A 13417-nucleotide genomic window follows, 5' to 3' on the forward strand; every position below is an offset into this window, starting at 1 on the left:
GGGACATTCCAGTCATCATTTCCTGACGTCTTTTCAAGTCTCGTCCTCGCCTGGTTCGCCGTTTCATTCAGGAAAAAATCCCATTATGAAAGTCATCAAATGTTTCTTGGCAATTCACTTGAAATACTCATGTGATAATGATCTCCAATAACCATGAGAGGAGATTCTGACTGAAGAGAAATCAAAACTCCTGGCTTTTGTGCATTTTTCTTTTTTTTTTTAATTTTTATTACCGCAGTTAATAAAAGCCGTATAGAAATTAATAGAAGCTGTATTAAACCAACATTGTCAAATCTTCCACACCCCAACCGTTGGGGATCCTGTTCATATAAACAATTCTGCAAACTTTAAAGCATTTGACTTCTCTCTTGTCGTTCAGCCTAAGTGCCAATTTTCTTTGCCATCCTATTAAGAGTAGGAGCACCACCTGGTGAAGAGACCTTAAGACTTCTTATTGCTTTTCCGAGGACACTGCAGATTGATGCTTAATTAACTTCATCTTGAAACTGAGCTATTAAGCCAGGAGCACCCTTGAACCCATCTGGAAAATGGCATTTATCTTAAAAAAACCTTTCTGCAGTGGTTAGTCGTGACAGCAGAGTAGAACACCAACAGGAGCTGCAGGACCTTGGTTTGTGTTGTGCGAGTAATGTTTCTTGTGTAATACGTTACCACATGACCTTTTAAAGACATTTTGTTTCTTTCTATTGGAGAAGTGTGTGTGTGTGTGCATGCGCGCCTGTTTCCTCTTGTACAAACCTCTGGTCTTTGAAGGAGCACTGAAAATCACCTTTTTACAAAGGGTGTACTGGAGTACCTTTAATACACTGCATGGTATTTAAAGTAGTCACAAATGGTCACAAAGCATTTTAAATGGTCATAATCTCTTTGTGAAGTTAGCCGTGAACTAAATTACACACACAATCTTTCTTAAAAAGCTGCCATTTACAGTATTGTTTCCAAGTTCTAAAAACTTTGTAGTTATTTCTCAAATAGTATAGCTACAACACATATGTAATTATGTATGGGCCAACAATATAACCGCACACCATTTGTGGGTGCAATTATGCTCAGAGTCTGAGTTCCTTTTTAAGTATTAAACTAAAACGTGATGGATTTAAAGAAAACATTTACTGAAATTTAAGTGCAGTGCTTCATATGTGCCATTCTGAAAATAAAACTTGTACAAACAAGACTCATTCCACAAAAAACAAACAACCAAAAAAAAAACCAAAACACCCAAATATAATGTCAGCTTGTGTCACGTTCGAAAACGCCACTAGACTACATTGGGAGTCCTACACAGGACAGCTGGTTAATCTCTCCACAGCTGTGCTGGGCTTAGAGACAGAGAGCTAAACAACCACTAGAATGCTTTTATCAGCAGCTGCCTATACTATTGCACTGTCTCTATTCTCAGAGTTGTGTGTAAGGCCAGTCAGGGGCGGCATCCACAAGACAAACGGTATAACAACAAATGGGTGACCGATGGACCCAAACATGCACATAACAATGATGCATCACTTTTCTCACTACTGCTTTTCAACTTTCTATGCAGTGTTTTCACAAGGTGGTGGTGAATCTGGTTTTTGCAGTTTTGGTGAAGTAGGGGGGAAAAAAGAACATATAAGAGTATAACTGTAATAAAGGTTCATGTCTTTACACAGGAAATGAAAACCCGTTTTCACTCCGTGTGATTAAGCTGTATTGATCTCCGCCAGAAATAAGCCCTCAGTGGAACATTTGTCATCTTATGAGTTGCTGATTTGCACATAATTCCCTGTGAGTATCGTCTCACTGGCAGGATGGGATGTCCTCATGCGGCCCCACAGACTGCCGTTTGGGGCAAAGGATCTTGGCAAACGCCCTCCGAAAGCTGCTGTGGCACAGCGGGTACAGGAAGGGGTTAATGGCGGAGTTGAGCCAAAGCAGCCAGAACGTGACTTCGTACCAGTGGTGCTCCACACACGCGCCGCTGCAGGCCGCGCGGATGATCATCAGCAGGGTGTACGGAGCCCAGCACACTCCGAACACGCACACGATCACCGCCAGCGACTTGGCGATCTTCTTGTCCCGGGAAAGCCGCGAATGGCCTCCACCCCCACAGGGGGTGCAAGAGTTAGAGTTAGGGGGACCCTGCACTTGGACCACACGGGTCCTTATCCAGCACCTCAGCGCTCCTTTCTTCTTGCCGACCGTCTTCATGGACAGAGACACCGAATGACTGCTGCTGGGGTCTCCGCTGGACGACGGCGAAACCTCCTCGTCCTCCTCGACGGCGGCCGACGCAGCAGCCGGCTCGCTTGAGGAGACCTTGCGCGTCTTGACGAAGAACACAGCCGAGGACGTGGCGCCGTCGGCCACCCGCCAGCCCTCCTCAGCCCGGTCGGCGGTGGCCCGCGCGGCCCGGCTCCTGTTCCTCCGCTGGATGTTGAGGTAGATGCTAAGGTTGAAGAAGGCCACGGAGACAAACGGTGAGAAGAATTCAAAGGTGGAGGCGCTGAGGAGGAAGTACCACGTGCAGTAGAACTCGGCGAAGCACTCATCAGGCGGCACGATGCTCTCACCGGCCACCTGCTCCCAGAAGATGATGGCCGGCCCATACAGGAGGAAGGCTAACACCCACACGGCCAGCATCTTCCCCACGGCCAGACGGGTCATACCCTGCTGGGCTCGATACCGCACCTGTGGAATGGGGTGTGCAGATAGAATCAGTGACAGCTATATCAGAGCATCTCTGAGAATATGAGTTTCAAGGATGCTGGCAAGATACACAGTGACAGGCCTTGACTGCTTCTAGTCTTATTTATTAAGGCAAGTGCTGAACTCAAAGAGCAAAGGACTTTTGAAGAAAGTAACTTGAAATTCAATGCATCCGATTCATTCTCTGGGTGAGGAAATGAATTCGTTACCTTACACGCAGTGAGAGCAAGATGCAGACCTGCATATGCTGACCTTGCCTACGGTCAAGGACTACAGGGGATTGCAAAATCTGTTTTTAGTAAACACGTTCGAATGGTGTAGCAATTTAGGTGACAAATATGGTGTCAGCTCAGTCTAACCATGCAAAGTGAGAGTAGACAATCTGGCTGTGTGTTGAAAAAAGCAATTACACTAACAGACTTTTCCATTTCCATTTCGACGAAAATTCATTGTTCAGTTAAAACATTTGTACGAGAACTAGAGGGGATTCATTTATTAAAGGTCAATCCATCACCATCTAACATCCGTGATTAAAAAAAAAACAACATTTTTACAGTATACTAACTAGAGGTTGTAGAGGATGTCCATAACCAAGTGTGTGTTTGTCGTCAGTGGACTTGCATATGGAAATTAATCTTGAACAGAGTGCACCGATTTTGTGCTTGAGGTACAATTTTTAAAAACATTTCACTATGATATACCACATTATTAGGTGTGCCTGTCTTAAACAAGTACACTTACAGAGTGGAGCCCATGTGCTGTTTGTCACACGCTGTACCTGTTTATCACCGTTTAGTTTCTAACCACAGGAGCACTGCTGACTACATGTTATTTTATATATATATATCTCATGGCCACATGGTAAAGGGCTTTGTGCCTGTGTGAGTGTATCGGACACAGTGCTGCTGGAGGTTTTCATGGGTCAGTGTCACCGCAGGGCTGCAAAACATCCTGCCAACTGCAGCCCTGCAGCTAGAAACTGGACATTATAAAGAGCAATAGAATGGCTAACAATCTGTGCATGGTAACATCATCTCTAACTGTATACCTTTATGTATGCTCTAAGTGAATTACAAAAATAATGCACGTGTCGCAACATGCCATATCCACGCAATTCACCTCAAATTAGGAAGAACTGCTGTGTACGGAAAGCAGAAGGTCAGTTGTTTACTTATGTGAATGGGAACCCCATTCTTGAGGATTTGTGTACCTTTCAGGATAGACTGCCGGGTCTGCCGATGTCCCTGCATGATTTCCCCTTCGCACTGCAGGGTGGGGGGGTTCTGTTATCTCCGATAGGCTAGCGGTTCCACAGATAGGCTGTGGTTGTGTTCATTTCCATATTGACAAATACAGTGTAATTTTTGTGGAGATTTGCAGGGGCTCCGAGTTACCGCAGTAGCGATTTACTCCTCAGCTGCTTGAACGCACCCCTAGGTGTACTTCACATCTAAATGTGGCACCTGCTAATGCGTATTCAGCGTTACTTAAAGAGTTTATCCCAGTGCCCTGGGTTATCATGGATCCTAAAGGTGTGCTAGAGAATACTTACTTAAGTTGGTTTGCTGGAGTTCCTAATCAGAGTGTGTGTGGGGGGGGAGCTACAATCTCAAAAGCACTAACATGTCTGCGGGAAATGTGGGGTGGCTTTTTGGCTACGATCACGTTTTTACATTTCCTGAGGAGCAAGCCATTATTCTGAGTGCTGTACTGTGGTAATGTGAACTACATAAATCTTGCCAACACTGGTTTTACAAGAAAATGTGTTTTAAAGGCATTATGATTTGAATATCGGGGTGTGACATTCAAGTTTTCAAAGAATGCGTCCACAAAACTGCAGCATGGTGGAATCTTTGATCAAAACGGCTAAAACAGTCTACCCATTTTGCCATAATAATCATGGCTGGTGAAGTTGGATTTAGACTGCTGATGGATCGTAGCCGTGATGTTCGGTAAGGCTGCCCGTGCCGTGCTGCTCCGATCCAGGCCGGGGGAGAACACCGCACCGATTTTCCATTTCATGAAATGACAAATGGGCTGACAGTGAAGAAAAGCTATCACCTGCTTCTGAGTGGAAACGGGAGCGCACAAGTCCTTAAGGTGCCTTGTCGTGCAATCCCTGCATCTGAGAAATAAGACTTTTCCTTTGGGGAAGCGTGGAACCTTTGGGCCACAGAATACCAGATATTTATTATAGCATTTCACACTCTACAGCTTCCAGGCTAAAAGTTTAGAGATTACATAAACCTCAGCTGATTCACACAAGCAATTGTTCATTCAAGTTTTGCCTGGACACGTATTGTGAAGTGTGTAAAAAGTGTTAAAAACCGAATGCTAGATTGTCAGAAAGGTAGCTTGCTGCAAACTGCAGTATGTCTCAGTTCAAAACTCAAGACGTGTAGTATTTTGCACCAAATTCCACATTCAGTATAGAAGCAAATATGTTCATTTACCCTGCATGGTGCTGAAATCTTCTCGAAATGTCATAACATGTTTAAACTAATGGCTCATTAGTGACTCATGTAACACTCACTCATTTAAAAGAAATTAAAGAAAAAAAAACTATTGACGTGAGGAACAGGATGTGATAAACAATCTATTTAAGAAAAACTGGATTACATCCTTATTCAGAATTCGCATAAAATCTCATGTATTATGCATGAGAAAGCATAATGTGCTTTTGAGACAGGGATGGTTGGGAGCGCTTAATGGCGTTGGGGAAAATGGGACTTCTCTTCTCTGGTCTCAAAAGGCCTTTCAGATTAGCAGCCGATGTGGCTCAAGTTATGATCTTTTCAAAAAGGTTATGAGAGTTTAGAAATGTTTACTGTCATACCGCTACTTATTGCTGTATACCTGCATTACATATCCGTCTACCGCTGAAATACATAAACAAATATGAGTTCTTTACCACAAAGAAAGCTTAATCTCTGCTCTCGTGGAATCTTATAGCATTACAATGGCAGTGTGCAATGGGTCTGCCTCATCCAGGTAGGCAGGGATTTTGGCAGACATTGACTGATGGGGAAAGTCATCAACAATACATACTGCTAACAAAAAAGCTAATAAGTCTGCGTAAGTGCAGCTCCTAGAGCACCTCCTAGCAAGCATGTTTTAGTGGGTCGTCAGAGAAAAAGATTCTGCCCTACCCGTTTAAAGCATCTCAGAGTAGGATGTTTAGTAACCATATCTGTATCGCAGTGTGCCGATGCTGCCAGTCTAATCATTTACATAAACAATTTGAGAATCAGGGGAAATACAGGTCAAGTGCCAGTAATGAATGCATTCAGATGGGACATGGAGTCTTGTGCTTAGTAATATTAGGTTCCAAGAAAAATGCTGAATTTTTTGTAGTTAAATAACTTGAGAACCAGCTAATTACTTTCACAATATCTGCAGCCCCCTATACATTATTTAGAGAAGACAGACTTAGCTCATATGATGGAAACCCTTGGGGATGTATAAGCAATCATCTACAATATCCGTATCCATCTTTTTATCCAAGAGTTTTTGTTATTAATTAATTATCTTTGTACATGAATGTAAAATGAACCCTAAAAAGATCTTCGAATAAATATGCATATACGTGAGTATATGCATGTATTTATGTGTGTATATTTGTTTAGTAATTAATTAATTAAATCATTTATTTATTTATGTGTTTGTTTATTTATTTGTTTGTTATTTAGATTCTGGAAGGGAGAAGAGTGGAGTGAATTACATCTATAAAACATCCGCTGTGGTATGGGAAATTTTGTTCATCTAGCTAGCATCAAATATAGACCAAAATATCAAGCCAAATACCAGCATATGGCATGACTGTGGTGCCAAGTCCCTGTGGGGCAGTGGTGGCTCAGTGGTTAATGTACTTGACTTGTAATTGGAAGGTTGCCAATTTAAGTCCCTCCGCTGCCAAGTTGCCACTGTTGGGCCCCTGAGCAAGGCCCTTAAACTTCAATTGCTCAAACTGTATTCAGACATAATAGTAAGATACTTAGTACAAAAATGTCAGCTACATGCCATAAATGTAAATGCCCAGGCCTGCTTAGGGAGACCAACCACCCTGCAGAGTTAAATCTAACACAACTTAACATAGCTTGGCTCTGTGGGAATATTGCTGTTTAGAACTAAACCCTGGACTTAATTGTTCAGTGAATCATTTACCATAAAACTGAAAGTGATCACTTTGGCAGGCAGTATACTGGCAACACTACATTTCCTTAAAATTTTTACAAATGCTTTCTCTATGTTTATCACAGCTTTTAAACCATATGGAGTCACAAATTTCAACAGCGGTTAATTTCAGACATTCTGTTTCCTAGTGCACAATGAGACCTTGTCCCAGATCCAAGCGTAGATGCAATTTAAAATAAAATGTGCAAATAATAAAACAGATACATTCAATTCTAGAAATTCTGAATGCCATTTTGGTATACCGATTTCATATCAGGAATGATGTGATTCCAAAGTTATTAGGTTTTGTATTCCAGTGGAATATGCAGGGGGAGACTCTGAACCATGGTCAGATAGTTTAACATCTAGAACCTCTTGTAACAAAAAAACATACATGTTCATATATATATATATATAAAGCATTATTGCAAGTTTTATTGAATGAAGTAAGGTAAGTCTACATATATCACATTTAGCATAATTTGTATTTAATGTAATTTTAATGTAAAGGTTGTACAAAATCAAAAACTAAAATAACTACACAAAATGGGGAAATGGCTGATATATGGTTTTTCATGGCAAGGTTTCGAATGTTGACTGCATTATTTCAAACCATTCCGGCAGAAAGTCATTTAAGACTGTCAAAATTGAGATCCTTGTTTAACAGGTGCCTTTACTTCTGAGATGACTCAAATGCACCAGTGGCTCACAGCTGGGGTTCTCATCCTCTGAAACCAGACTGGCCTTCAGACTGACAGGAAATTAGCAGCTAGGCATATCATCCCTCTGAACACTGCTTAAGGCCATTTGCATAGCACTGGGTTGAAGATATTTCAAATGAGCCAGTTCAGCTAGGTGTGATACAAAGAGGAGTGCATAATAAATGATATTCGTCCGCCTCAGGCTGTGTTGTTACAGACTTCCAGGTCCATTTTGTTCTGGCCTGTTTTTTGTTCATTTGTTTGTTTGTTTGTTTGTTTGTTTGTTTTCACAAAAGCCATTCAGAAAGTATTCGAGTTTGCATAGCCTCACAGATACACGATGCCTTTACGTCACTCGTTTGCATATTACATTTATAAGTGCATTTAGCAAACAATGATGTTCAGAGCAGTTTACAGAAAATCTTTGCTGTCTCTATGGAAGTTATCATTATGCTAGAACAACTAGGCCGGAGTCATTTGCCTACCTCACATGCATATATCACTTTCACAAGGATGGTCACATTTTACCGGCTGATTGCGATCTGTCAGCAGAAGGTCCTGCTATCTTTGATGATCACCCAGTTACTCTCTCCCTTAAATAAAGCCCTGTAGCAAGTTATGTTAGCTAGATAACTAAGCACTTGGCAGTCACAAAAAGCATGTTCTAGTACATTTCTTAATGAGCCGGGAGATTTTAAAAATGAGATTCAGAAACTTTTTTATAAGGATTGTTTAAGGATTTGTTAAACGGCGTGCAAAGTGTTTGCGGTAAAAGCTTGATATAGAATGCACAGTCCATGGTGTGGCCCCTAAGGTACAGTTGGCAAAATGCTCACGAATTCCTGTTTGAATACCAGTCTCATTCTTTCGATCATGTTATACATGGCTGCGATTCTCTAGAAGAAAATAGACTGCCATCTCTGAGAAGATGAAGGCGGATCCAACAAAGGTGGTTTGGTGTATCCAGTCCATATCGTGTTACAAGAATTCAAGGCTACAGAACATCATTTAAGACACTGAAGATCTGACATAAGTACAAGTTCTCTAAACCGCATGGGCTGTAGATGTTTGAAGCAGTTAATAAATGAGCCCTTTTTCAAATATAAGCATCAGGATCAGTTAATATATTTGGCCTTCACACAGCTCACACATGCGGCGCTTGCCAGCTCTCACTCACTATAAAGTGAAGAGAATGTGTCGTGGGAAGCACTGCTGTGGCCTAACGCATTATGGTTTTTGGGCAGAGGGGTGCCTTTGTTATCCAGTGATCCTTATCGTGTCTCAACTGATCTCTTTTAAGAAGAGATCTATTTGTGTGCTTCAGTAGTCAGTACTCAGTGCTCGTTTGATAAGAGTTGTGATAGTGCGAAAGACACAGCCTCTGAAATTTCTTTTTTTTTTTTCTCAGACACTCGTTATTCTCTCACTTGTATTCCCTTCTCACTGTAAAATATTTGTTCTTTTTATTCTGCATAAATTGCTTTGGCTTGAGTGTTTTAGTGATGTTGAACTAGGTTACGTAAGGAGCCACTTTCACCCGCAGTCACTGTGCACATTAGCTATAAGAGAAAAGAAAGCCGCCATGCACGGTGAAGACACAACACCTTTGCCTTCCGCTTGCATCATGTGCGTTTCTTTTGGCCTTGGCTTTTAGCTTTGTGGTTAGCGTCAGACGCAACAAACAGAAGCAGGATGGAAAGGTCAGAGAGAGGGGACAGGCTTGTTACCTCGATGCCTTGCGGAGCCGTACCTGCCTGATAGACTACTTTTGCACTCTGGCAAGGTGGATGCGCTCACTGGATTCAGCCACACTACTGCAGATCAAAGACGCGCTTATATAATAGGCCTGACAGCAGAGATCTTCTCTGCATAACAGCAGCTGAGGAGGGAACAAATTTGTACTGCCCTTATTCTAAACAATCTGCATCTCACTGTGTTTACGTTGGCACAGGATATTATGGCATGTGGTATTTTGGTGGTTTCGATTGAGTCGGCCTTTCAAGTTGAATCATCTTCACAGCCAATAAATGCCTGAAACCTTTACTATAATGTATTCTATCTACACAATATTGTTTCCATAAATTTGTACCTTATTCTCTCTGTAGTTCACAACAAGGAGATGAACTACAGAGAGAATAAAGGTACACATTTATGGCAATTACATTGATTGGAAAATCATTACAGTACTGCTATGAAATTTTCTGTGCCAGACAGTTATAGGATGCATGTTTTGTGTGTTTTGATTGGCAGAGGGCCAAAGGCAGCTATTATATTGACTGTTTTTGTGCAATAAAGTGCAATAATATTTAGGATGATGGATGGTGTGGGGGATTCTGAAAAACACTTTGACTGAAATCCAACTTTGTGTCATCTGAGATACTCTACCAAACAGATCCTCTACAGAATCAGACTGCAAGAGAGAATGTGCGTGTGTGTGTGTGTGTGTGTGTGTGTGTGTGTGTGTGTGTGTCTGTGTGTGAAATCTGAACGTACGGCTCTGGTGACAGACAGGAAGCGGTCGTAGCTGATGAGGACGATGTTGAAGACAGAGGCGGTGCAGAGCAGGTAGTCCATGACCAGCCACAGCTTGCAGAGACCCCGGCCCAGCATCCACCGGCCTGTCAGGATATAGGGCATGTACACGGGGATACAGAACGCCCCTGAACAGAGAACAACAATGCACAGTGCATGACACCACGCCATCACTTAACCAGGGCTTCAGCTGGCCAGACGTCACCGACGTTTCCACAGCGTGTCGCATGTGCTGCGGAGCTGGTCTGCTAATGACATGAACGTCGCATGTTGGCCTAACAATGCAGACGCTGTCGGCCCGAAGCCATCATTACGGAATACTGTGATTCCAACACAAAGCAGCCGTCAGCGTTGCAGTCAAACAAACTGTGCGGAGGAGAATGGAGAGAAACCTGCAACTGCTCCCACCGAAGACCCAGGGAAGTGCTGTGTCTACCTCGTTTGGCGAGCGCTCTCTCGCAACTGAATGCTAAAAGCCTCATTAACGCCTCTCTTCTGGAGGATGCATGGGGAACTGGCCGGCTGTGGGCGTTCCATTTACACTGACTGGCTCCAAGGGAAAACAACGCGCTTGACCTTTCATGTGGGATCTTGTTCCCAGACGTCTATGAATTCCGCAGGTCGCCGCAGAGCAGCCCTCATGCCAGCTTGCTCATCTGAGGGCCTTTTTCTAAAATCTGCAGCTCGTGTTTTAGTCCATGGGGTTAAATGAAGGCATGCTCTGGCCGTGTGCTACCGTGAGGGGACGGAGCTGAGCGGAAAGTGGACTTTCAACATCTAATGCAAGCGACTCCAAATATAAAGTCCAGCACTTTGGGTCCAAGGCCGAAAGAGTCTGCAAGACTTCAGATAAATCAATGATAGGCTTTCTTTCCTCCTAACACTCTAGCTCAAGAGCACCGATTAGAGGTGACAGTACACTGCCACTAGAATGAACCAAAGGTTTCTCATCCATCTCTGGTGTGATATTAGGATTCAAGCCTAATGTAGCTTTCAGTAGTGTTTGATTGGGGTCAGGTATAGAAGTGCTTAAATCATAACACCATAGTCATTTGTAGAGATTAGAGAGGATAACACAAAAAGATGTTGTCGACGGGGGGGGGTTGGGTCTGCAGGTGAGTGGGTGGAATTGGAGGTGAGTGGGTGGGATTGCAGGTGAGTGGGTGGGAGGGTGAGTGAGGGTTTGGTGTCTGGAGTGGTGTAGTTCTGGAATCTGGATTGTTCTTTTGGAAAATTCTAAAAATAATTGCTTATTATAAAGATTTCCGCATGCTGCTCACAATCTATTTACACCCAGGTTAGATACCGAACTCAAAAGGAGTTACAGATGCAAACTCAAACAAGATGGAATCTTTAGCCTCGATTACAGAGAGTTAATCTGTACACTTTGACAGCGGTGGGGGTGGACAGACCATCGAATGACAGTATAATGCACAAGTAATTGTGGCCAACGTCAAACTAAGTGGCTGCGCAGTGAATTTACGTAGGCTAGTGTTAAGAAATGTGCATCACATCCGCTCTGTGGTCGTTGTTGTCAAGAGAAAAGTGGCGAGGAAAAGGAAAACCTCGACTTGAGTGATTCCTTTAAAAAAACAAAAAACAAAAAACAAAAAAAACCCGGCAGTCACGCAAAGTCCGGGTAAAACACGGAGCATGCAGTACAGCAGGAAAACAAGTTGTTGGGTTTTTTTTTTAAGGCAGATCAATACAGAATGTCAAAGGCAGTCATTAAAAACGTATCACCGTATAAAGTGCAGTTCGGTTAACTTCAAGTATATTTCAATTTTTGCTTGAAATGACCTATGGAACTATATACTGTGCTGGGTATAACAGTGTTTAGTTAACACATTGCAGCGAGACAGACACATGACAGTAATGCAAACAGTCTCTGCCTACTTTTTATTTATGCATTCTGTCAAGCAGAGATGCAAATTCCAAATAACTTTTAAAATTGAATTATTTTTTATAATAATAATTTGTACTTACCGACAAGGAAATCTGATATCGCCAAATTAAGGAAGAAATAATTGCTTTGATTTCTGAGACTCTTGTCCACGACAAAAGCAAGGATGACCAACGCATTTCCCACTACAACCACGACAACAAGGGTTATCATTAAAACAGCAAGGATCACCATAGTGTGGCCAGGGAAAGCGGCTACGGTGCCGCTGACCCCCGTGTCGCCAAAGCTTGAATTATTGTATCCAGAAAAGCAAGTTACCATTGTCAAATCAGGGGTACCTCAAGGAACAGCGATAGGTTGCTCTCATCGTCCGTGTTAAATGCTAGATTGAATTTAGACCTAAAGAAAAACACTAGACTTTTCACCTTGTCATCATCGCCTAAAGTTCGCGCGAATAATGAAAAAAAAAATTAAGACCCGCCTTTTACTGTATAGAGAAGGTTTACATGTTCCCAATGTTCACAAAGATAATTCCGAGTGGTGTCTAAAGCCTTTTTTGCACAATGAACTATTCTCCAAGATTCCACCGAACTCCATTTGAAAAGTCTATGTTTGGAAAATGTAAAAAAAATAAATTAATAATAATAATAATAAATGCGCGTAATTGCTTTCCAGCACAGTAAGGGGTCGAGATGAAAACCAGCGGAACCGCGCGTGCTCGTACAGCGCGCGAGAAAATTAACTGTGGTGCCCTCGCGCCTTCCTTCGGGTGATGCTCGGTCCACTGAAAGCGCGCATCCGAAGTGCAAGGCGACCTGTGCGAAAAGGAGCTTCTAGGAATGTTCCGCCAGCGCCGACTCCTCTTATTGTACGAGTCGTTCCAGCACCCTGGACAGCGGCAACACGGGGCTCGGGGCTCGTTTTACGATCCGGTTCCCTTTCTAGTCGCTACGAAAGCTGTTCTTTCCCGAAGCAAAATTTACTGAACAGAAGTACATGTGATGGCCTGTTAGATTCAACAATTTAAAGGCTCAGTATCCATCATCCTACAGATTTTCATGCCTTAATTCTCCAAGATATGAACCTACGACTCTCTCAAATGTCATTTATTAGGGAATGATTTCATACATTATGCACACGCTCCGTGTCACCCTGATAAAAAATGAACATGTGTAATTATACGCCCTGTCAGAGGTTGAGTCTTCTTTCACAGTGACTCACTTCCCCGCTGTCACAGAAGAACAATTTAGCCCAGTGAGTTAATTCTCAGCTGCGCCTACGTGGGCTGTAGCGGGAACGCACCATTACAGACAGATAATGCCTTAGACACGTTGTGTAGCTCAACCACAGACTATTTGAAATATGATTTCAACAACAGTTATTAATCTTTTTTGTTTGTTTTTCA

The 13417-nt window shown here is 42.6% G+C and overlaps 1 protein-coding gene across 1 annotated transcript; it reads right to left on the bottom strand.

Annotated features, from left to right (window-relative positions):
• Positions 1–814: 814 nt before the first annotated feature.
• On the bottom strand, positions 815–13031 carry LOC113567642 (histamine H3 receptor). The gene is made up of 3 exons (XM_035523278.2): positions 12096–13031; positions 10071–10237; positions 815–2685 (listed from the first exon to the last, which is right to left on the bottom strand). The coding sequence occupies exons 1-3, from the start codon at positions 12331–12333 to the stop codon at positions 1795–1797; spliced, it is 1296 nt and encodes a 431-aa protein (XP_035379171.1). The 5' UTR covers positions 12334–13031; the 3' UTR covers positions 815–1794.
• Between the last annotated feature and the right edge of the window lie 386 nt (positions 13032–13417).

This window comes from Electrophorus electricus, chromosome 26, assembly GCF_041902795.1.
Source record: "Electrophorus electricus isolate QZ-2024a chromosome 26, ASM4190279v1, whole genome shotgun sequence".
NCBI classification, from domain to species: domain Eukaryota; kingdom Metazoa; phylum Chordata; class Actinopteri; order Gymnotiformes; family Gymnotidae; genus Electrophorus; species Electrophorus electricus.